Here is a 24,659-nt window from a genome sequence, read left to right as displayed (position 1 = left end):
TAATCTCCTTTATACAATTTTGATAAGACCCAAGAAAAACTGCTGCAACTGACTATTGCTGAGCTCATACCGCATTTCTCATGCTGGGTTTCTTTTTTGGTTTTCTTTGGTTTCTCTCCCAGATGTCTAGATTTCCTTGTATGATTTCTAGATTACTAAATTTCTGTATTTTTATATTTGTGGGTATTTCTATATTTCTTAGCAACTGAGTTTTCTCTTCTGCATTTCACAAGAACAAAAACGATCTTCTCTGAAGGTGCAAACCTCAAAGTACTCAGTTCAGCCCCTAGTGTAAGACGCTCCTAGATTCCTTTGCTCACCCTAAAGTTTGCGACGAACACTTTCTGCTACCTCCCCTTGGCTCGGAGACTCTGTACAGTTCTGCCCAGGCCTTTGTCACCTCCTGTCTGAACTACGGCAATGCCCTACAGCGGGGCATGAAGCCAGCAGGGAGGAATGGAGCCTCTCAGGACTTCAGCTAGAGGGGCCACTGCACCCACTTCCCAGTGGTCCCCGCGCGCTGGGCCCCCCGCCCATGGGCTCTGGAGTCCAGGTCCAGGTGCGAGACCCCAATCCTGAGAGTTACTGGGCCTCCGCCCTGCGGCTGCCGTCTAGGGCCGCAGAGCCGGGCCCCGAGTCCCGGGCCGCTGGGGGCCTGGGCCTGGCAGCCGCAGGGGAGTGGGTGAAGCTCGGGGAGGGGGGCAGCCTGGCGCCTCTGGCCCCGGGGCTGCTGCAGCACAAGGGGGGCAGGAACCAGGTGGCGGGGGTGGGGGTGGGGACAGGAACCAGGTGGAGGGGGCGGGGGCGGGGGTGGGAACCAGGGGGCGGGGGCAGGAACCAGGTGGAGGGGGCGGGGGCGGGATCCCAGGGCCCCAGAGAGCCCCTCCCCCTCCCTGGGAGCCAGGGGCCCAGAGCGCAGCCCCGCCCTACAATCCCCGCCCCCAAGGAGAGCCCGGGGGCGGGGACTGAGCCTGCCCCGCCCCCTCACCCAATGAGAGCCCGGGGGCGGGGCAGAGCGTGCCTCCGCCCGCGCCGTCTTCCTTCGGCAACCTGCGGGGGTCACGTGATTGAGCCGGCGGCTGCGAGGGTCACGTGGAAGCAGGTTAACCGTCCTCTGTGCGCGGCTGGTGGGGTCCTGATGCAAGGCCCCCACGGAGGGCTGTCCGGCCCACTGCCTGTAGCCCTCGTGCGGGCACTGTCAGGGGAGGAGGCGGGCCGGTGTTTAACCCGTTTGTCTTTCCCCGGTCGCCGGCACAGTTCGCTGCGACGCCCATCCGCTTCCCCCCCGCCGAGGTGCCTCTCCCGTCAGGCCCTGGGTGGGCCACTGCGTACGGCGGCCGAGGCGGGCGCGAGCCGGGCGGGAGATGGCGGCGAGCTGGCTGTGTGGCTCCGGGGGCCTGAGAGCTGTGTGGAGAGGTGAGGCCCCTCGGGCCGCGCCTGGCGGGGGGCAGCGGCTCCCGGCCCGGCGTCGCCCGCACAGGCCGCCCGAGCGCGGAGCCGGTGTCGGTGCGGGGCTCGGGGACGCTGCCCTGCGGGGTGTGGGTGGCCCGGGCTGAGCGCGGCCGGCGGCGGCCTGTCCCCAGCGGCTGCGGGGCGGACCCTGCCCGGATCCTGCTCCCGCGCGGGGCCGCTTGGCGGGGGGTGCAGCGGGCCCGCCGTGTGCGGGACGGCGGCTGGGTGCGCTGCGCTTCGCCCGCCCCGCCCTGGTGCCCCCGCCCTGCCCGCCCACCTGCCATGCCCTCCCTCTGCCCCAGCTCTACCCACCTTAGTGCCCCCGCCCTGTGCCCTAGTGCCCCCGCCCTGTGCCCCAGCCCTGCCCGCCCACCTGCCATGCCCTCCCTCTGCCCACCTTAGTGCCCCTGCCCTGTGCCCCAGCCCTGCCCGCCCACCTGCCCCCGCCCCGCCTGCCCTAGTGCCTGTGCCCCTGCCCGCCCACCTGCCATGCCCTCCCTCTGCCCCAGCTCTACCCACCTTAGTGCCCCCGCCCTGTGCCCTAGTGCCCCTGCCCTGTGCCCCAGCCCTGCCCGCCCACCTGCCATGCCCTCCCTCTGCCCACCTTAGTGCCCCCGCCCTGTGCCCTAGTGCCCCTGCCCTGTCCGCTCTAATGCCCCAGCCCTGCTCGCCCATTCCACGGCCCTGTGCCCCAGCCGTGCCCGCCTGCCCTGCCTGCCCGTCCCCTAGCTCTGCCCTCCCTAGTGCCCACCTGCCCTGTGCCCCAGCCCTGCCTTGCCTGCCCGCCCTAGTGCCCTGCCCTCCTGCCCACCCTAGTGCCAGCCTGTTCCCCTGCCTGCCTGTTCCCCCGCCGTAGTGCCCCAGCCCTGCCCACCCTCCTGCCGCCTGCGCCCCAGCCCTGCCTGCCTGTTCCCCAGCTCTGCGCCGCAGCTCTGTTCTCCTGCCCGCCTGCCTCCCTAGTCCTGCCCGCCTGTGCCCCAGCCCTGTTCTTCTGTCTGTCTGCTCCCCAACCCTGCACCCCGCCAGCCTGTGCCCCAGCCCTGCCCCCCAGCACAGTGCCCCCTTGTGCCACAGCAGTGCCCACCTTCGCCCCAGCACTGCGCCCGCAGTGTGCCTGCACTGCCCACCTGCGGCCCGGTACTGTGCCCGCCTGTACTCCAGCTTAGGGTGGTGTGCACTCCAGAGTTTTCCAGACTTGCACTGTTTGAGTGACCAACATAGAGAAGTGCCCGCCACTGTTTTAATTCGGTCCTGTGTTTTTACCTGCTTTCTCAGCCTTTCATAACTGGGGCTGAAATACTTGAGTCCTGATGCTGGAAGTAATCCATACAGGTGGAGCGCCTTTGACTGCTATGGCACACTGTACATGTGCACCCTGCCTTGAAGGATCAGCTCCTTAGGCTTCATCCGTGTTTCATTACGAGTGGCTGAGGAGACATCGTCTGTACTTGGGGAAAAAAAAAATTTTTTTCCGTGAATTTAATTCATGCATCTTAACCTTTGAAACTTCAAATTTAGTCATAAAGGAATCCTTTCAAAGAACAGTGATCCAGAACCTGCAGTGAATTCCATGTGGGCAAAAGGGTCCGCCTGCACTGATCTCAATAGAGGATCAAGGCCTTGGCTAATCCTGAAAGGAAATTGGTGTGATATGCTAGTTACTATAGTCTAAGGCCTGGTGTACACTACAGCATTAGGTCAACGTAAGGCAGCTGCTTTAATGTGGAGACAAAGACAAAAATGTCTTCACACAGCACCCAGAGAAGACTGTGAGGAAGAGAAAGCAGAAACATAGGCATAGTTTGACTGCTATATTTGGGGGGGCAACGCGTGGGCACACATGCGCGCGCGCACACACACACCCACATGTGCACACTGAAGCCTGTTCCCTTGGCTCCCTCACTGCAACTTGAGACCATTAGTCCTTGTTCTGTCACTTGCTACCACTGAGAACAGCCTAGATCCATCCTCTTTGGAACCCCCTTTCAGGTAGCTGAAAGTAGCTATCAAATCCCCCCTCATTCTTCTCTTCTGCAGACTAAACAATCCCAGTTCCCTCGGCCTCTCCTCATAACTCATGTGTTCCAGTCCCCTAATCATTTTTGTTGCCCTCCACCAGACTCTTTCCAATTTTTCCACATCCTTCTTGTAGTGTGGGGCCCAAAACTGGACACCGTAAGATGGGGCTTCACCAATGCCGAATAGAGGAGAATGATCACATCCCACGATCTGCTGGCAATGCTCCTACTTATACAATCCAAAATGACATTGGCCTTCTTGGCAACAAGGGCACACTGTTGACTCATATCCAGCTTCTCGTCCACTGTAACCCTTAGGTCCTTTTCTGCAGAACTGCTGCCGAGCCATTTGGTCCCTAGTCTGTAGCAGTGCATGGGATTCTTCCGTCCTGAGTGCAGAACTCTGCACTTGTCCTTGTTGAACCTCATCAGATTTCTTTTGTGCCAATCCTCTAATTTGTATCTACTTAGTATCTTAAAGGAATGCCTGTTAACATTCTTTATTTCGATTTTTATCTAGAGTTCTACTACATGAAAGTTAATACATGTACATTTTGTGGGGAAAAGGTTGCACCCTTTTGCATAGTGATAAGTACTGCCAGACACTGAGACTAAGGCTATGTCTATGCTACCACTGATGTCGGGATAATTTACATCGCTCAGGGGTGTGAATAAGCCACCTCCCTGAGCAACATAAGTTACACCTACCTAAGCACCGGTGTGGACAGCGCTTTGTCAGCAGGAGAGCTTCTCCCACTGACAGCTGCTGCCGCTCATTGGGGGTGGATTAATTAAATTGACGGGAGAGCTCTCTCCCATCAGCTTAAAGTGGCTACACTAGAGATCTTACAGCAGCACAGCTGCATTGGTGCAGCTGCGCTGCTGAAAGCTCTCTAGAGTAGCCCTAGCCCCAGCTGAATCCTAAAAGCCAAATAAAGAGGGGAAACACCCAAGAAAGCATTATTAAAGCTATTTTTAAACAGTGTTTCGATTTGTTGTTCTTTGAAAGGGAGAGCCTTGAGGGGAGGCTCCAGCACACCTTTCTCTCTGGCATCCCGCTTTGGACTCGGAAAGCTGTGCAACCAGTGGGTACTTTCCTGCCTTTCTGAGAGTGCTTCCTCCCCCTCTTCAAAGGCAAAGTAAAGTTTTCAACTAGTTTGGCTACAGCCATAGTTCTTTGGAAGCTTCCAACAAAATGAAACAAGGCTGTTAGTGAATTGCTGCTCTTTCTTCCTCAGAACTGTGTACAATAAAGTAATGCCAATCCTGTAGCGAAGCTGGAAATGATCTCAAATCCACTAGGGGACTTGCAATCAGGCCAATTGTGTTTCCTTCGTTGGGGCAAACCTTCCCCCTCATCTGGTCACACTGGGTTGCTCATCCATTTGTAGGAACAGACCTCTTCCTTAGAGGTGGTCTGGGAAGGCTGAATGGCTTCAGCTGCCTCCTAGATCTGCTGATTAACGCTTGCCTCCTCATTGTGGAGCTTAAGGGTTTTCTGACCTGACCATCCTACTGTCCCCTTGAGGCCCCACACAGGTGGTGTACCCTGTCACATGCTTGTGTTTTAAACTTGCATTTCCTAAGGAGAAGGCAAATTGCTCAAGTTTCCTCATAAAAGTTCACGTTCTTAATTAAAAGGAAGAGTTTGTACCAGTGGGCTTCAAAGCTTCACGTTCATTGAGCACTTGTGACTTTCTGGAGGGTATGAGATGATGTAAAAAACTGCAAGTTATTGTGAAATAACTGCACAGTTGTGGATAACTGCACTGGGCGTTACTTTGGGACTTCAGTGCTTAGTGTATTCTTTGTGTTCAAAACACAGCAGTGTGCGTCTTGGTTTCTGTGCAGATGAAATATGGTAGATATTTTCAAAATAACTATGTTGGAATTTGATCAGTACATTAACTTCTTGAACACTGGAGTTATTTCAGACTGGAGTTTTCCATTCAGAACCCTGGAATAACACCTAGCCAATTTTAACTAAGCAATAAAAATCTTGATAGCTCTTTGAAAAATAAATCTTACCAATGGAGATCGTGCTGCTTAAACCAGCTTCATGCAGTCTTTCTTCTTACAAGGACAGACTTTGTTAAGAATGGTTTTCTGTATTTAATTTGTGTAGAAAATAATTACAGCAGCAGAGGGGATTATTAAACTGCTGCTGACTCTAAAAATTAATTAGTGCTCAGATTCTGCAGAACACCACATTCCATAGTGAAATAAATTTCCTGAATGTTGAGTACATTTGCTCTCAAGAATATATTGAGATTCTAGTTAGAATGGAAAGCGATTTACAGCCTGCAGACATTACATAATCCTTATGACCAAATTCCTGGATCCTAAGTATTAAACAGATATACTGTTAAAGTAAAGGCCGATATTACATAGCTCAGGGGTTCTCAAACTTTTTCTTTCTCAGGATCCCGCAACATGCTATAAAAATTCCACAGCCCGCCTGTCCCACAGCAACTGTTCTTCTGCGTATCCAGTAGATTAAAAGCCAGGGCTAGCATTAAGAGGTAGCAAGCAGGGCAGTTGCCCACGGTCCCATACCATGGGCTGGGGCCTGCAAAACCACGTTGCTTAGACTTTGGCTTTAGCCCCGGGTGGCAGGGCTTGGGCTTTGGCTTTCTGCCCTGGACCCAAGCAAGCATAACTCTGGCCCTGCTCTCTGGTGTATTTGGCGGACCCCCTGAAATCTGCTTATGGCCCCCTATGGGGACCCTGGACCCCCTGGTTGAGAGCTGCTGCCGTAGCTTATAAGGAAGTGGGTGTGGAGGTACAACAGCCTTTCATCAGAAAGACAGCTTGTGTTACAAAGCGGATTCTTGTGGCTGTCACTTTGCATAAATAATAGTTATTTTCTGTATGTTTTCCCTTATCCAGATCAGAATATTTTTATTCATCTTTAATTTTACTCATGTTTGTACATATCTTGGGACTAGATTTTCAGCCACTGCTGTTACTTTTGGGGGAGAAAAATTGAGTAGCAGTGCTTTTATTAAGGTCATTTTTAGCCTGGAATGCTTTTTCTACTGAGGAATCATGGTGCATAAGGGTTTGTCTTCACTGCATTGTTAGCCTGACCCATACAAGATTTTCCCATAACCTGATTCCCGTCCACACATAAAAGTCTGTAGCTCAAGTTAAGTGATGCTTTAAGCTCGAGTTAGCCAGCCCATAAGGGGGTATGGGTTGAAGCGGAAGTGCTGCTGACACTGAAGTTTACAGTGCACTGCGGATGCAGCAACTTGAGTTACAATTCATCAGCTGCTAATATAAACGCTGTGGGTATGTCTACACAGCATAAGAATATAAGAATGGCCATACTGGGTCAGACTAGTGGTCCATCTAGCCCAATTATCTTGTCTTCCAACAGTGCCAGATGCTCTATAGGGAACGAACAGGACAGAGCAACTATCTAGTGATCCATCCTCTGTCATCCAGTCCCAGCATCTGGCAGTCAGAGGCTTAGGGATACCCAGAGCATGGGGTTACCTCCCTGACTATCTTGGCTAATAGCCGCTGATGCACCTGTCCTCCAGGAATGTATCTAATTCTTTTTTTGAATTCAGTTATAGTTTTGGCCCTCACAACATCCCCTGACGAGTTACAGTGGTTGACTCTGTGTTGTGTGAAGAAGTACTTCCTTTCATTTGTTTTAAACCTGCTGCCTATTAATTTCATTGGGTGACTCCTTGTTCTTGTGTTATGTGAAGGGACAAATAACATGTCCTTATTCATTTTCTCCATCCTTTTCATGATTGTACAGACCTCTGTCATATTTCCCCTTAGTCATCTCTTTTCCAGGCTGAACAGTCCCAGTCCTTTTAATCTCTCCTCATGCTGAAACTGTTCCATGCTCCTAATCAATCATTTTTGTTGCCCTTCTCTGTACCTTTTCCAATTCTACTATATCTTTTTTGAGTTGGGGTGACCAGAACTGCACACTATTTAAGATATGGGAGTAGTATGGGTTTATATAGTGGCATTTTGATATCTACTGTTTTATCTGTCCCTTTTTTACTGATTGCCAACGTTCTGTTGGCTTTTTTGACTGCCACTGCACATTGAGTGGATGTTTTCAGAGAATTATCCACAATGACTCCAAGATCTTTCTTGAGTGGTAACAGCTAATGTAGACCCCATCATTTTGTGTGCATAGTTGGGATTATGTTTTCCAATGTGCATCACTTTGCATTTATAAACACTGAATTTCATCGGCCATTTTGTTGCCCAGTCACCCAGTTTTGTGAGATCCCTTTGTAACTCTTCACGGTCAGCTTTGGATTTAACTGTCTTGAGTAAATTTGTATCAGCTGCAAACATTGCCACCTCACTATTTACTCCCTTTTCCAGAACATTTATGAATATGTTGAACAGTACTGGTCCCAGTACACATCCTTGGGGGACCTCACTATTTACCTCGCTCCATTGTGAAAACTGACCATTTATTCCTACCCTTTGTTTCCTAACTTTTAACGAGTTACTGATCCAGGAGAGGACCTTTCCTCTTATCCCATAACAGATTACTTTGCTTAAGAGCCTTTGGTGTGAGGGACCTTGTCAAAGGCTTTCTGAAGGTCCAAGTACACTGATCCACTGGATCATCCTTGGCCACATGTTTGTTGACACTCACTCCCTCCCCCCCCCGCCCAAAAAAAAGAATTTTAATAGATTGATGAGGCATGATTTCCCTTTACAAAAGTCACGTTGACTCTTCCCCAACATATTGTGTTCATCTGTGTCTGATAATTCTGTTATTTACTGTAGTTTCAAACTGTTGGCATGATACTGAAATTAGGTATACTGGCCTGTAATTGCCAGGATCCCCTCTGGAGCCTGTTTTAAAAATTGGCATCACATTAGCTGTCCTCCAGTCATCTGGTACAGAGGCTGATTTAAGTGATAGGTTATGTACTGCACTTTGTAGTTCTGCAATTTCATATTTGAGTTCCTTCATAGCTCTTGGGCGAATACCATGTGGTTCTGGTGACTTATTACTGTTTAATGTATCAATTTGTTCCAAAACCTCCACTGTTGACAACTCATTCTGGGACAGAGCCTCAGATTTGTCACCTAAAAAGAATGGCTCAGGTGTGGGAGTTTCCTTCACATCCTCTATATCAGTGAAGACCAATACCAAGAATTCATTTAGCTTCTCTGCAATGGCCTTGTCTTCCTTGAGTGCTCCTTTAGCATCTCTGTTTTCCAGAGGCTTCATTGATTGGTTGGCAGGCTTCCTGCTTCGGATGTACGTAAAAAAACTTTTTTTGTGAGTTTTTGTGTCTTTTGCTAGTTGCCCTTCAAATTCTCCTTTGGGCTGCCTATTTATGCTGTTACACTTGACTTGTCAGAGTTTATGCTCCTTTCTGTTTACCTCACTAGGATGTTACTTACAATTTGTAAAGGATATCTTTTTGACTCTGCCTCTTTTTATTCTGTTGTTCAGCCTTGGTGGCGTTTTTTGTTGGTTTTTTGGGGGTTTTTTTGGTCCTCTCTCTACTTTTTTTTATTTTGGGTATACATTTAATTTGAGTCTCTGTTACAGTGTTTTTAAAGTTTCCATGCGGCTAGCAGGCATTTCACTTTTGTAACTGTTCCTTTCTGTTTCACTAGCTTCCTCATATTTGTGTAGTTCCCCTTTTTTGAAGTTGAATGTGTTACGAATTACACCTGGTAGGACACGCACACAAATGCTGCGAATTACACCTGGTAGGACACGCACAGTTCGAATCTAGGCTGAGGCACATAAACAAAGTCCACAACTGCAGAGTTCCCAAAAGACATTAACTTTATTATGCTCAAGTGTGGTGCCCGCCCCCCCGCTAGCCAGGAGGGGACCCTGAATACAGATTATACAAAGGTTATATACTTTTTAGCAAAGCATGTTGCCCTCATGCATCGGAAACCTTAGCCAATAAACAAACCCTTGTCTTATCTACCACCTATCCCTGCTTGGTGCATTCCTTGTGCTATACCAGTATGTTAATTACACAGCATGGTCCTAAAGCCATGCATCAGTAACCTTTATTATCAGCATGGGAGGCCTCACATCAAGGCCAAGAGACAGGGAGTTAGAGACTGACAAAAACCAGATACTGGGAGTCAAGGCAGGCTGGAGACAAGGAGGAGGATTTTCACAGGGATTCAGTATCTAAGGATCACTCCTCCTGGTGGATGATGTGCTGGCATTTCAACAATGGTGGGCCCCAAACCAAAATGGAGTCACATGTGCTAACGTTTCCTTAACAAATGCTACTGTGGTGGACTTCTTTGGTATCCCACCCCCAGGAATGTTAAATTTGATTACGTTATGGTTTCTATTACTGAGCAGTTCAGCTATATTCACCTGTTGCACCAGATCCTGTGCTAAATCAAAAGTTACCTCTCCCCTTGTGGGTTCCAGGACTCACTGCTCCAAAAAGCCGTTATTAATGGTATCTAGAAATTTTATCTCTGCCTCCTGTCCTGAGGTGACATGTTCCCAGTCAACATGGGGATATTTTGATCCTGTATTATTGTTGTTTTTTATTTTTGTAGCCTCTCTAATCTCTGTGAGCATTTGACAGTCACCATCCTGGTCAGGTGATCGGTAGTACATTCTTAGTGCTCTGCCCTTACTATTCAAGAATGGAATTGCTATCCATAGAGATTCTATGGTACCGTTTGATTCATTTAAGATATTTAGTATATTTGACTTTATGCTTTCTTTCCCGTAGTGCCACTCCCTCACCAGCACAACTGCTCTGTCATTGCTATATATTTTGTACCCTGACATTACTATGTCCCGTTGATTATCATTGTTCCACCAAGGTTCTGTGAAACTTTTTAGACCAATATCTTCATTTGATAGGAGGCTCTCAAATTCTCCCATCTTAGTATTTAGACTTCGAGCATTTGTATACGAGCACTTATAAAATGTGTCAATATTTAGTAAGTGCTTGTATACTAATACTAGAAATCTAAATACTACCATGGGTGAATTTAAGTGCCTGGCAGGATGCTTCCCAGTGCCAGTAAACTTACATGCACTATTCTGCTTGAGGAAGTGGCCTAAAAACAGCAGAGTGGTCGTGGAACCTTGGGCTAGCCGCACAAGAACATGGCAAGGTGGGATCATGCACAGGTGGCTAGCCTGAGCCACTGCAGCCATATTTGCTGCGTTTAGCACCCTAGCACAAGCAGAGCTAGCACGTGTCTGCCTGCCCACACTGGGAACACGAAGCCTAGAATTGTTTCGTTGTGTGGTCACTTTCGCTCACTAGGCTAGTTCCAGTGGACTAACAAGCGCAGGGCTTTATTTTTTTGTCAAGTTCCACATTTCCTAGTCAAGGTCCAGACTCCAGAGACACATTATTCACACTGCAGTAACAGTAGTGATGATGATAAGTAAATAAAAAGATTTCACGGTCTGTTCAAAAGCATCTGGCAGTCTGGCTTTAGCCCTTGATCTAGCGAATACTAACTTGCACTAACTGTTGCTGTGAAGACAGGCCTTAAGATTAGTGCACAACCTTAGCTGCTGTATATTATGTTTACAATCTAGAAGTATGCAGTGACAGCATGTTTTTTGGCTTTTTTTTATTATAGAGCAGAAAACCCATCAAGTATGCATTCCTTTCTGCTCTGACTTGTTCTCTGCTGGTTAAAAGCAAAGTGTTGCTTTCTTGACATGTGTCTCCTTTGTCTCAAGAGAGCCAGGGTCCCAATTAAATGCTGAATAGCTTATGACTAGGTGTAGGAAATGCTTTAGTCTGAAAGAATTTTTAAAAAAAATAAATCCGGACATAGGTGCTGCCCTTTTGAAAAGTTACAGGGAGTAGTGTGTACGACATGGCAACTAATGTATATATCTGCATTTCAAAATGTTTTTATATAGAGATGTGACTTTCCAAACTGTTTCCCCTCCACAAATATTTTTCCTGTTTTGTCTCTGCTTTTTAAAATGTCTGTTCTCTCGGTGGGAGTATGTGCACAGCAGTGTGTGGGTATATTAAATACCAGCATTCAGAGATTCAGAACGTGGGAATGATGCTTTTCTGCTGTATCCTCCTCTGTTCCACTGCAGTTCAGAGACCAAAATATTCTGAATATTGTCATCAAAGCCACTTTGGGTCCCTGGATACCTAATTTTGATTTTCAACTCAAGGCCAGAATTCTCTAGATGTAAGGGCTTGTCTACGTTTACAGTGCTGCATCCGCTCAGCTGTGCCGCTGTAGCACTTGATGCAGATACTACCTATGTTGACAGGAGAAGGCCAGCCGTCCACATAGTACTGTCTGCACCAGGGGTTAAGTCGGTATAACTACGTTGCTCAGGGGGGTGGATTTTCTGGAGCGACTTAGTTATACTGACATAAGTTCCTAGTGTGCACCAGGCTTAGTTATCATAAATTGCACCCTGGTAGCTAGCTGCCTCTGTACGAAGCATTCGGGGGTGAAATCATGTCCACATTCAAGACAATAAGAGTTTTGACATTGATTTCAGGGGAGCCAGAATTTCACCCAAGATGCTTAGAAAGTGCTGCTGGGGGTAGGGAGGGCCAGAAATAGTACCTTCTCTCCCCTGGCAGCTGGCTCCCGATCACCAGGCCTCCTGAGACCAATCGGACTTCTCCCATGTCCAGCTTCCTTTTATTGCTATGATGCCAGTGTTCATCTGGTTTCTTTTCTTCTCTCTTTTGAGGCTTGACTGACTTTCTACTCATCTGCATCCTCCTGCTCTCATCCTAGCTGAATTCAGTTTCCATATTGATCACCCATCTGGTTCCACTGCCTGCTCCTTTCCCTTGCTAATCTAGTTTTTGAGATTCGTTTTTGGGCTACTTCCCCTGTTCACTTTTAATCCTTCTTGAACTGTTTTTTGTTTGTTTGTTTTTAACCAAACACTGTTATTCCCTGATCTCATTGTCTTTACATTCACTTTCTTTGACTACCATGAGCCCTTTAGCGTTAGCATGAAGCAGACTGTTATTTCGCGTGTGGAATTTTCTTTTTAATAGATTTAAAATCTACAAAAGCAAAGAAACATAGCAGGGACATATTTGCTAATGAATGTGCTTCCTTTGCTCTTCTGTGATTTGTTTTCAAATGAATGCTTTTCATTTTTCTTGCTGTGCTCTACAGTGCAGTGTCATATTGTATAATCATGATCATTTTGATCCATGAAGGACACTTACAACCAAACTAATTAAGATGCAAATGACCAGTACCACACAACAGCTTATTCACTCTGATACACAATCTAAGAAGAAAATCTAGCCCCAAATGTCTGTGCTGCCCTGGGTCCCAAAGGCTGTTTTTTAATCTATTGATTGGACATCCCTCTGAGTGCGACTAAACATAAAATACTCTTGATTGTGTTCCCACAAACTGTCCAAATAAGGCAGCTTTTTTGCAGAAGTGAAAAATGGGAGTTTACTTAAATGCTGATCATCATTTCTACTGAGGAATTTTTTTTATCAGTAGAGAATGTGCTCAGGTATATGGAAAGCTCATTATTACTGAATTGGAAGAACTGTAAAGTTTGGAGAAGAATTAATTGTTCTATTGGTGAAGTAGTACTTGAGATGTGACAAGATTCATAAACGAAGTAAGAGGGCAGGATGGTACTGCAAACCATTTTGAAATGATTTTATTGATAGCAGTTTACAGCTGTGGAAGATTTAGGAGTGTAACAAGGGAAATTAGAAATATTACAACATAATATGAAATGAAATTAGTTTGTAGATTAAATGACTAACTTTTTAAAAGTAATTTCTCTCATTTGCATGAGACTCAAAGATAAAATAAATCATTTATATAATTGCCATGAGCAGTTGTCCTAAGATGAATTGTTCATCTAATGTAGATTTACTGCTTGCCATTTTCAAAAAAAAAAAAAAAGGGGGGGGGGGAAGAAGCAGCAGCTTAAAATACAAAACTTTAGACCAGACGTAGGGGCTTTTGTTTAGTTCAGGTTCTAGTAAACAGATTATTTAATTGAATATTATCTTTACATACCCAGCACATCTATTAACTGAGTAGGACTTTGGAATGTGTAAGGAATGCAGGATTTGAATGTTAGCCAATATATCTTGTGTGCGTTTCATATTATGCTTAATGGGTTATTTTAATACGTTTGACTTACACTGGATTCCCTAATGACTTAAACAGGATTTTAAGAATAAACAGGTCACTTTTCTATTGCTATTATTTTTTTAGCATCTATTTGTGGGCAACTTTTTATTTTGCAGAAATTTACAGGAGCTCAGAATATTTTCATAAAGGACTTTTTAGCAATCAAACAAATTTTCCTCAGAAATAACTTATTTTCGTTTAAAGAAGACTTAAAGTAACATATTAATTTATATAAAATATTAAGGAATTTTTTTAAAAATCTGCTGCTGATACAGGGCCCAGTTAAATTAATAAATTGTCAGTTGTCTAGGTGAATTAATTACCCTAACTTTGAGAAATGGACCACTAGATCAGTAGTATTGGAAGATAATAGTATATGGCAATGATCAATGCTTATTTTGTACTTTTAAAATCTAGTAGGAAAGATTGAATTTAAGAATCCAATTTCTTTATGAGAAAGTAGTTTGTTTTGGATTTAGTTCATTAATGAATAGCTACATTTGAATGGTCTCTTTCAAGGTCAGTACACTGTGTCCCCATTTTTATTTTAGTTTCTTCAGAATGCATACTGTTTTGGTGTATGTGGTTTATTTTAGAAAGAAAGAATAGCAAATTCAAATGACCCAGGTCAGCTCAAATTTAAAGAAACGTAACCCCATGCTAGTGTGTAAATAAAAATATGCTCAACTTCCATTACTTTGGGCAAAAACCTGAGAAAACAAAACTTATCCTGTATCTTGAAGGGTCAGCAGACTTAGGAAGTGAATTCAAGTCACATAGCTTCCTTTGAAAAAGCTCTGCCCCCTAGACCAGACATTCACATCTAGGGGCTCTGGGTGAAGGCAAGTCTGTTTGGCGGATGCTATATAGGCATAGCCCTGTAGTGTCGATGCAGCACACAGCGACAGAAAGGGTTTTTCCTGTCCATGTAGGAGCACCATCTCCCCAGACAACGTTAGTTACGGCAACGGAAGCACTTTTCCATTGACATGGCTGCATCTCTACTGGGGGTTATGTCAGTCAGAAATGTGGGGGTTTCACTCCCCTGACGGATGTAGCTATCGATGTATCTGTGGACTAAGCCAGAGAGGTAGAGTAGATCAGATGCTGTCAGTTGCTGTATGGCACAGTCTCTTGTACCTAGGACCCAAACAATGTTGGGCTTTAAAAATCAGTACCAGCACCTTGACTTGCAGCTAAAACCGAAAAAGGAGGCCAGAGCACTCCCTGGATACTGATTTAATATTCTCCCTGTAGCTAGCACAATTAATAAAACAGCTGCTGTATTCTGCATCAGCTGCACCTCCTGAGCAATATTCAAGATATGACCCCTTGTGCAGTGCATTGCATTAATCCAGTCTGCAGGTGACAAGGATGTGAATAATTGGCTAGGTCTGCATGAGAAAGAAATGGTCACCTTTGTACCAAATGTAGGGGGGAGGCATTTTTGGCCACTTGAGCTACGGGTGGATCTGGAAGCACAACCAAAACTGACAAAAGGTGGGAAGGGCCTTTCAGTTATGGGGAGACATTCTCCTGCCAGATTTTCTAAATGTTCCCTCTTAACCTGTGTTGTGATATGTAACCTATAGGATTCCTTACTAAACTGTGATATGATCCTCATTAACGCTTTAGGAGGGCATTAGAATAGCATTTTTCAATGGGCTGACTTTGTCTTCAGATTTTCTTTAGAGGGTGCCTATATCTTGGAATGTGTTTATTATTTACCATTGTCATATACCTGATGGATTGAGAATATCACTCCTTTTCTAGAGGCTGTTTGTAATCTCTGCCAGTGATATGGAAGAAGTCCTCTGCTGATTATTTTTAAACATATCGATGTGTGTTGTGTGGTACCTATCTTTACTCTCCCTTCTCCCCAAGTACCTCACCTCATGCAGTCCAGGGACAGAAGGTGGAAGCCTGCTGAGATAGTTGTGGGTTTCTTAAAGAAATCAACCTTTTAAAGTCTTTATGGCTGATACTTTCCACCTGAAAATTAAAATATCTTCACAATTTTGCATCTTCCTCCACAGGCTGTCTCTTGTTACCAGTGAATAGGAGTGGCTGTCGCTATACAAACCTGGCATGGGCTCTACAGACACGTTGTTACATTTCTGCTCCATGTAGCGTGACAATTCAACAATGCAGGCAAAGCAGCTTTTTCAACAAATGTAAGTCTTGAAAAAAGACCACATTTTTATAACACGAGCAGTTTGTCTAATGTTCTTCTGTTTTTTATACTGACTCTGTCAACATGAAAATCCCATTTTGTATTAACATTTTGCATCTACAATAGTTACAAACATCAACTAAGATTACTACAGCTGAAAAGCTAATGGGAGACAGGGGAAAAAAAAATTTTTTTTCTTCTTCTCCATTTACTTTGTATATTGGACAGTGCCTTATTCATAGGGTCAGTTTAATAGCTTTCCCAGTGTAGTCAGAGTCCAGTCCAACTCCCAGTGAAGTCTTTGGATTTTTTTAATCAATTAGAAAAAAAAAAGGGTGACAATATCCATCTAACCATCTGCCCAGCTACAATATTAGACCCCAACCCTGCAAAGACATGCACATGTGCTTAACTGAATAGTTCCACTGGAGCCAACAGAGCTGCTTGCAGGGCATTAAGTTTATCTTGCACATGTGTTTGCAGGATCAGGTTTTAAGTAACTGATTGGCTTATCTCCATTCTTCTAATTTATACACACTTCTGCTCGTAAAATGATGTATTTATTTTAAACTGTTTAAAGTGAATTAATATGATAAAGATGTAGCATAACAAGCTATTACAGTGTGATTATTTTGTGAATTAGATATGTTCTTAGTTTCCTACATATTGATTCCATACAAATCCAAGATTAGATGTTTTCTAGGATAGAATGTTTTTCACTAGCAGCTATTTCAGTCTTTAGGTGTCTGGATTAAAAAAAAAAAACACTGCTTTTATGACAGCTTATTGTTTGACTCTGTACGTTCTGAGACAAAATGAACTTTGACTGTTTTTAAAAAACAATTTAATTAATATCTAGTAAGAGAGAATCTCCTCCAGAATTTAAGCATATAACTCCCTCAGGCATCAGATGAAACAGAAGCTGTTGGGTGCATCTGATAGCCAGCAGCCAAAGTTGCAGTCATTCCTACAGCCCCGCTGGCTGCATAAAATATGGGGGGTAGCTACATGTGTTGGTGTTGCATGAGGTGCCGGAAGTCTGGTGGTTCAGTAAAAAATGGTGACTTGAGTTTTTAAGTTGGCCCTGTCAGTCTATAAGACCCTTAATGGTGTAGGCCCTGGGTATATTGCAGACTGTCTCCTTTTGCCTCTTCCAGAGGCTTGCCTGCATATTAGGGATGCTTTTGCTGCTACTTATTATCATCGGGCTTTCAGTAGCATGCCTTGCTGTGATGAACTTTAGGGTTTGAAACTTCCTCTCCTTTCATATTCATCCTAACCTATCTCTCCTCTCTTTTAAAATGTCCCTAAAATCTTTTTTCTGAAAAAGAAAGTAGATGGCTGCTGATCCTGTAGTTCTCTCCCTCAAAATCTTTTTGCCGCTTCCTCTTTAGACGACTTCCTTGATTAGCTTAATCAAAAGATCTTCAACATTCAAATTGATTGATTGTGCTTTGTACATTTAACATTGTACAGTGCCCAAGTCCTTTGGCAGTTCAGGTGTATTAGAAATAATATTTAAAATGTAAATATGAACACTTTTTATATAATTAAACACAATTTTCAAGTGAAATGTCAACCAAAATGACTGTCAGTGCTGTTCTGTCTCATCATTAAAGGGTTACTTCTCTCACTACATATTTTTAAAAACATGAACATCCTAGTAGGAAGATCATCTGTACCTCCAGACTGACCTTTAAAAATTGTAATTCCATTTAAGAAAGAGGAATTGCAATTATCTTAGCTTGAAGTCCAAACCCAGACAGCTGGCTACCCCTTTCTGATCGTATAGCATTTAGGGTTTTTCTTCCTGTCCACTGGCACATCTCAGTGAGTTTATGATAAGGTAATTTTAAAAGCTGTGTTGTGTTGTCCCAAGTTTTGCCTTTCCCCCTTGGAAAGCAGTTAGGTCTAATTTTCAAATGTGCCTAGTGATTGTGCTTGACCAGCTTGAGACATTCTGGAAGTGTCTGATTTTCAGAAAGTGCTGAACCTCTGCCCTCTGGAAAGCAGGGCCCTTTACAGTATCTTACGTTTGGCACCCAAAATTTGAGCCACTCTAGATCAGTTTTCAGAGTAGCAGCCGTGTTAGTCTGCATTCGCAAAAAGAAAAGGAGTACTTGTGGCACCTTAGAGACTAACAAATTTATTTGAGCATAAGCTTTGGTGAGCTACAGCATGAAGTGAGCTGTAGCTCACGAAAGCTTATGCTCAAATAAATTTGTTAGTCTCTAAGGTGCCACAAGTACTCCTTTTCTTTTTACTCTAGATCAGCAGTCCCTATATATAGTACATCATGGCTACTGGGATGTAGGTCAGTGCAAGGCACTCAACAGTCTCTGGTTTCCTCCTGTACTGTGGGTTGGCTATGTGGATTCTGAGCTTAGGTTACCACCATCCTGTCCGTCAATGAATAGAATCTCTTTAGGGGGATGTTTGTAATCCTTTGCAACAATTTATTTTCATACCCTTAGACATCAGTATGAATCAGAGTCAGAAGTTGCCTGTAGCTATCACGCTCATTACTAAAATATAGACTTGTAGGTACAAAACTGAGTCTCTTTATTCAAAATAGAAAGAGAATTGTCTCAACAAAGTTTTAATAAATATTCCTTATGGGCCAAAATCTGTGGGCTTTATATGTCAGAGTTCAAAGATAGTAACCCTTTCAAAGCCTTTGTTGTTGGTGCCATCTGGATACCCAATGGAAATTATTAATTGAACACAATTTGCTTTTATAATAATTATAAGGCATAGTCTAGCCATTCTTGGAGCACAGTTCTGGCAACAATGAGGAGAAAGCCTGGCCCAGTGATTAGAAACCAAGACAAGGTATCAGGAGTACAAACTGCTGTCTGACCTTAAACAAGCCACTTACCTTCTCTCTGCCTCAGTTTTCTCATCTGTAAAAGGAAGGGAAATAATTTTCGCCTACTACACGGGGGTATTTTGTGATGCTCAGTTAATTGTAAAGTGCTTTCAGATCTTTAGGTGAAAAGAGCTACAGAAATTCAAAACATGATAGTAATTTAAGTATGAAAGCTGAAGTTGATTATATGCGAGGAAGAAATTTAAAATTTTGTCAGGCTGCACAGAAAGCAGATCTTTCAGAAATAAGGTTGCTTGGTAGGGTCCCAATTCTGTACGTTATTACAATGCGCGGGCAGACCCTCTTGCACCCACATGGAGCTCTGCTGATCTCAACCGAGCTTCTGCTACAGAGAACATGATCCAGTTGGTCACCACACATACACATTCTGGAACAGCCCAGAGACCCCAAACACTCTGAATGCATACACAAGCTTACAGAAAAATCTTTGACATACATCAATAAAAGTTCAGCCTGGTAAATTCCGGGGGACACTTCCCCCTGTCAGCTCTTCATAACAGAAAAGAGTGATATTTAACAGCTGCAAGCAAATGCATTCCTATATTATAGTCCATGAAGAAAATTCTACAACTGAATTGTGATCTCATACCTTGTATGTTCTTTAACAAGTCACAATTCTAATATGACTGAGAATTGGTTCAAAGACCATAGGGCTTGAGCTGATGCAGCTATAGGCAGCAAAGACAAGTAACTGCAGCCTGAACACTAAAACTACTTGGCAATACGCCCAGAGAGAATATCTCTCTGTTATCCAGAATTATACCTGTGCAGAGTGACTTCAACCCCAATCTGCCATACCCCTTCAGTTGCTTCAGCAAACACATCTTCCACAACATCTCCTTGTGTATCAAAGTATAATGCTGCAGTGAGCACTCATGTATAACTGGGCTACATAAAGAATAGACTTTTCTGTTTGTATATAAAATTATTGCTCTGTCATCCTTAGGGGGGGATATGGGAAAGGGGAAAAAGTAAAACTTTTCATTACTAAAGTATACCACTCTCCTAGGCTATATAATACGTGAGAAAGATGGCCACCTCCCTGGTTTCTAAATCAAGTGGGAATAAATCAGCCCAATCGCTGGTTCAGGAGGCTGTGCTAACTAAAAGGAATTTTATTTGGCATTTAGGTTCTTTCTAGAAACATCAGTTCACGTATCTACATTTTTATTAGATTATACTCTAAATATCTCCTTTTCATCCAGATGAGCTTTCTTTGGGCTAATTATTTCATTTGTGTCTGACCCAACTTAATAAGGAACAGAATCTGGGAAAATAGTAATCATTCCTTTCCATATTAAAAGTGGAAAGTTGTTTTGAGAACAGAGCATGTATACTCCCGATGGACTTAAATTGTTCCAGTGAGGAGAGAGACAGTTCCTGACTACTTTTATCAGTAGTAATAATAATAATAATATAAACAACTACATTTGTTCAACACTGAAGATCTCTTAAAATCAGGAAAAGCCAGAGTTAAATTTCGGCAGTGATGTTGCACAATCTGCTGGCTTTATGTATATTGATTTAAATTCTATATGTTTAGTCAGAAAAACAGGAATGCGGGGAAAGCCCATATTTATAACTGAGTTAATTATGCTGTTGGAACCTTGAACTTCCTGACTGATTTTTGCCTATGCAAGCTAACTTTGTGTTAATAGTTCAGTGCATTTCACATTCTTCTAAAAAGGAAAAGGACCCTATTTGCAGACCTAACTAATGCTACAGTCCCCAAATCCCCTTGTTGGTGTCAGGGAGGTCACTTCCTTATCACCCTTTATTTATTTATTTATTTATTTATTTATTTATTTAAATAAATAAATAAATAAATAAATCTTAACACTGGAAAGTTTTAACAATCTTTTTTGTAATGGGGTCAACCAGAGTGACCTTCAGAGTATTGTACCATGAGTACAGCATCCATTAGTGAAGTTCAGGATCCCATTTTCTATTTTAAGCTGCTATTCAGAAGTAATAATATTTTTCAACTGTTTGACAAAGTAAAGTATTCATAGCAGTTTTCATTTGTTATTAAAGTGACAAGAGCTAGGATATAGCTAGATAGGCTCGTAGTTGGATTTGATCAGGGTTTGGATTATGGTTTCAGTCTTTACATTTTTAGATTAAGAATTCAATCTCTAAATAGCATTCCCTTTGGGCAAATCACTGAACCTTTAATGTTTATAATGAGCTTTGATATCCTCAGATGGAACTGCTATTGAAGTGCAAAGTATTGTTCAGGGGCAAGATTATTCACTGTGCTGCATGCAGGAGCAGGAAAGCATCTTTTAGGATAGCTTTTTCCAACTCTAAAATCTTCTCCGTGATAAGTAGGAAGTAGCTCCTGGGCATCAGGAAATTGCCCACAACTCGGTGAGAATTGTTTTCCGTAGGTAATGTAGGAACAATAATCAGCTAGATTCATACAGAATGCATCTGTTTTAGACACATTTAGCAATCATACCTAAACTATAGTTATTCAGTAAATCAATAATGAAATCCAGTTATTTTTTTTAAAAGTGACATCACTAAAGTTTTATAATCAGGCAGGTTTATAAACTGTCTCCATGACACCTCATCAGGATGCAGAGAAGGCAACTCTGGTTTGTCTGTATGTGAGAAGCCAGTGTTAATCAGGGTAGACATTATTACCAACGTATCTTCTGTGTCTGCAAGGTGGAGAGTACAGGCATTCTCACCCCACAGAACCTCCTGCCAGGGAATTAGTATAGCAGTGAATGAAAACAGACAGACAAAAAAGCAGGTGCTCAGCATGTGACACTGAGGAATAGCAGCTAGTGTCCTGATCCTGCAAAGAATTGTGTGCATGCAGACCTTGCACCTGAGCAGTGCCCCATTGACTTCAGTGTGGGGGAGAGGGTCCTCCTGGGCATTTGGACTGAATGGAAGTTAAAGTATGCTGTTTAAATAGAGCTCAAGCACTTTCATAGTTCTTCTGGTGTCTGGGATTTGATGTGGGTCTTCACCCCCCCACCCTGCCCGCAAACAAAACAGCAACAAAAACTGTTTGACACAAGGAGTTATTTTCTGTTCAGTTTTAGAATTGTCATGGAAATCCAAATAGTATTGGATGAACACCTCATGTTTAGGGAAAGAAGTCTGCCATTAACTTTTAGGCTGCAATGGGCAAACCTCAACACATGGAGGTTTCATTCAATATCTGGGATTAATGCTTCTTATGTTTCAACCCCATCAATCTCTAGAAGGCTCTTGTTCTTTCCTTCTTACAACCCTGCAGTAATCCTCCGCTTCCTCAAACTTTCTGAATGTCGAGAAGCTCTGCCAGCCCCTGGGGTATGCCCGAGGTGTCCCTCTGTGCAATTTTTTAGTGATTTGGCAGCATGCTGTCTAGAATGTAATGTACATTCCAAAGTCTCTTGGATAGACAATAGGGGAGATGGCCAAAGATGAGCTCTTCAGAGATCTCCAAAGCTATGCAATGAAATCTTCAGAGGTTGAGAGTGGAGTCACCAGAAAAAAAATGGAACAAGGCCATTTTGTGTGTTTTGTGTCTATTTTTTTTTTTTAACTTTGCATTTTATAGCAATTTCCATCTGAGGAACTCTCTAAGTCAGTGGTTCCCAAACTTTTTGAGGCCCCAATCAACTGCATTTTGTCTCTCTTCGTGACTCACAATTACACATATTTGCCCGGTGCCCTGACACCAGACCCCTAATCCTGGCCTGATATGGAGGGAAGCCTCCCGGGGTAGAGGGTGTTTGGAGGGGAACATAAGAACAACCATACTGGGTCAGACCAAAGGTCCATCTAGCCCAGTATCCTGTCTTCTGTCAGTGGCCAATGCCAGGTGCCCCAGAGTGAATGAACAGAACTGGGCAATTACTGAGTGATTCATCCCTTGTCATCCAGTTCCAGCTTCTGGCAAACAGAGCCTAGGGACACCGTCCCTGACCATCTTGGCTAATAGCCATTGATGGACCTATCCTATGCATTTTCCACTGAATGCATCCGATGAAGTGAGCTGTAGCTCACGAAAGCTTATGCTCAAATAAATTGGTTAGTTTCTAAGGTGCCACTAGTAATCCTTTTCTATCCTCCAGTAATTTATCTAGGTTTTTTTTTTTTTTAACCCTGTTATAGTCTTGGCCTTCACAACATCCTCTGGCAGGGAGTTCCACGTGTTGACTGTGCATTGTGTGGAAAAAATACTTCCTTTTCTTTGTTTTAAACCTGCTGCCTATTAATTTGGTGACACACACCCCCGGCCCCCCCAGTTCTTGTGTTACGAGAAGGAGTAAGAACACTTCCTTATTTACTTTCCTTACGCCAGTCATGATTTTATAGACCTCTGTCATATCCTCTCTTAGTCGTCTTTTTTCCAAGCTGAAAAGTCCCAGTTTTATTGATCTCTCTTCATACGGCAGCTGTTCCATATCCCTAATCATTTTTGTTGCCCTTTTCTGAATCTTTTCCAATTCCAGTATATCTTTTTTGAGATGGGGCGACTACATCTGCACGCAGTATTCATGATGTGGGCATACCATGGATTTATATAGAGGCAATATGAGATTTTCTGTCTTACTATCTCTCCCTTTCTTAATGATTCCCGGGATTCTGTTCACTTTTTTGACTGCTACTGCACATTGAGTGGATGTTTTCAGAGAACTATCCACAATGACTCCAAGATCTTTTTCTTGAGTGGGAACAGCTGTTAGCCCCCATCATTTTATATGTATAGTTGGGATTATGTTTTCCCATGTGCATTACTTTACATTTATCAACACTGAATTTCACCTGCCATTTTGTTGCCCAGTCACCCAGTTTTGAGAGAGCCTCTTGTAGCTCTTCGCAGTCTGCCTGCGGCTTAACTATCTCGAGCAGTTTTGTAACTAGGAACTAGTGCTGCAGGTGAGAGCACTGTGTGCTTGCTCTCCAACTCACATGCCTCCAGGGTCTCTTCTCAACCCACTAACGTATTTTAAAGATTCCCACAAGCATCTTTAAATAGTCTTTGAGAGAGCTTCACAATTAGACTGCTACTTTTTAAGAATCTAGTTTTAAAGATTTCTACTTAATGCTTCTTTTGGGACTAGAACAATCAAGAAGAGTTAATGTTAAATGGCTAAGTTTTTTAAAATCCTCTAAAGGGTAAATCTGTGCTTATCCTTCCTCAAACCTCCACGGGGAATTCTGCAAACAATTTTGGGTTATTACCCCAGGATTATGGAGGGAAATAGAATCAATCCACATCTTTGTCTGTTTTCAGTGGTAGGCTTCTGTTCTTGGATCAGACATTTAGTGTAATGATAAAGCTAAGTATTGTGCTTGCAAATAAGCATTTCATGTGCAATTTAAAAATGACACTTAAATCATTTGCTTCAGAATTATTCTTGTCTATTCAGTTCAGAGATGTAGGATTTGGTTCTCTGCCAGATGATCTGTATTATGCTTTGAGTTTACTTAGCACCTTTTATCCAAAGATGTTAAAATGCTTTACAGATGTGAATCAAGGGCTTCTCATGAGTGGGAATGGGGAACCTGAAGCACAGAAGCAAAGGCCCAGATTATAAAGGCATTATACATTTGCTCAACATTCCAAACCTTAAGTGGTTTAGGTGGTCAACTTCCATTTTCAGAAGTGACTTCAGTGATTTAGGCTTAAGTTCTTGAGAGCCTGTGTCAGTCTTGAAAATGGTACTTAGCCATCTAACTCGCTTAGGCTTTGCATTGCTGAGTGGAACAGTGATTCAGATTTTAGAAATTTGGGTTTGAGTGATTGGCTGACAGTCACACATGAAGCTAATGTCAGATTAAAGAATAGAAAACAGAACTCTTGATTCCCAGTCCCCTTTTCTAATCATGCAGATCTGTCATATGCTATACTAGTAGTGAGAATCAAACAAACACTACTCTCTCCTGTACTGACTCTTCCCCGCTGTAGGACTTAAATAGAACCAAAAGTCAATTAGTTTTTTTTTTCTGGCCAGCTTTGTTACTAGTGTGTGGTGAATGTACCCCAGAA

The 24,659-nt window shown here is 43.6% G+C and overlaps 1 protein-coding gene across 1 annotated transcript in view; it reads left to right on the top strand.

Annotated features, from left to right (window-relative positions):
- The first annotated feature begins 1,130 nt into the window (after window positions 1–1,130).
- Window positions 1,131–24,659, top strand: part of MRPS5 (mitochondrial ribosomal protein S5) — a 92,063-nt gene continuing 68,534 nt past the window's right edge. The window contains exons 1-2 of the mRNA XM_084622733.1: window positions 1,131–1,416; window positions 15,632–15,769. Of these exons, the coding sequence (XP_084478859.1) occupies window positions 1,365–1,416; window positions 15,632–15,769 (190 nt within the window). The 5' untranslated portion in view covers window positions 1,131–1,364. The remainder of the gene's footprint in view (window positions 1,417–15,631; window positions 15,770–24,659) is intronic.

Source organism: Lepidochelys olivacea, assembly GCF_965140295.1.
Source record: "Lepidochelys olivacea isolate rLepOli2 genome assembly, chromosome: 3".
In the NCBI taxonomy this organism is placed as follows: domain Eukaryota; kingdom Metazoa; phylum Chordata; order Testudines; family Cheloniidae; genus Lepidochelys; species Lepidochelys olivacea.
Note: the sequence above shows the minus strand (reverse complement) of the source record. Positions and strands in the feature narration are given on the sequence as shown.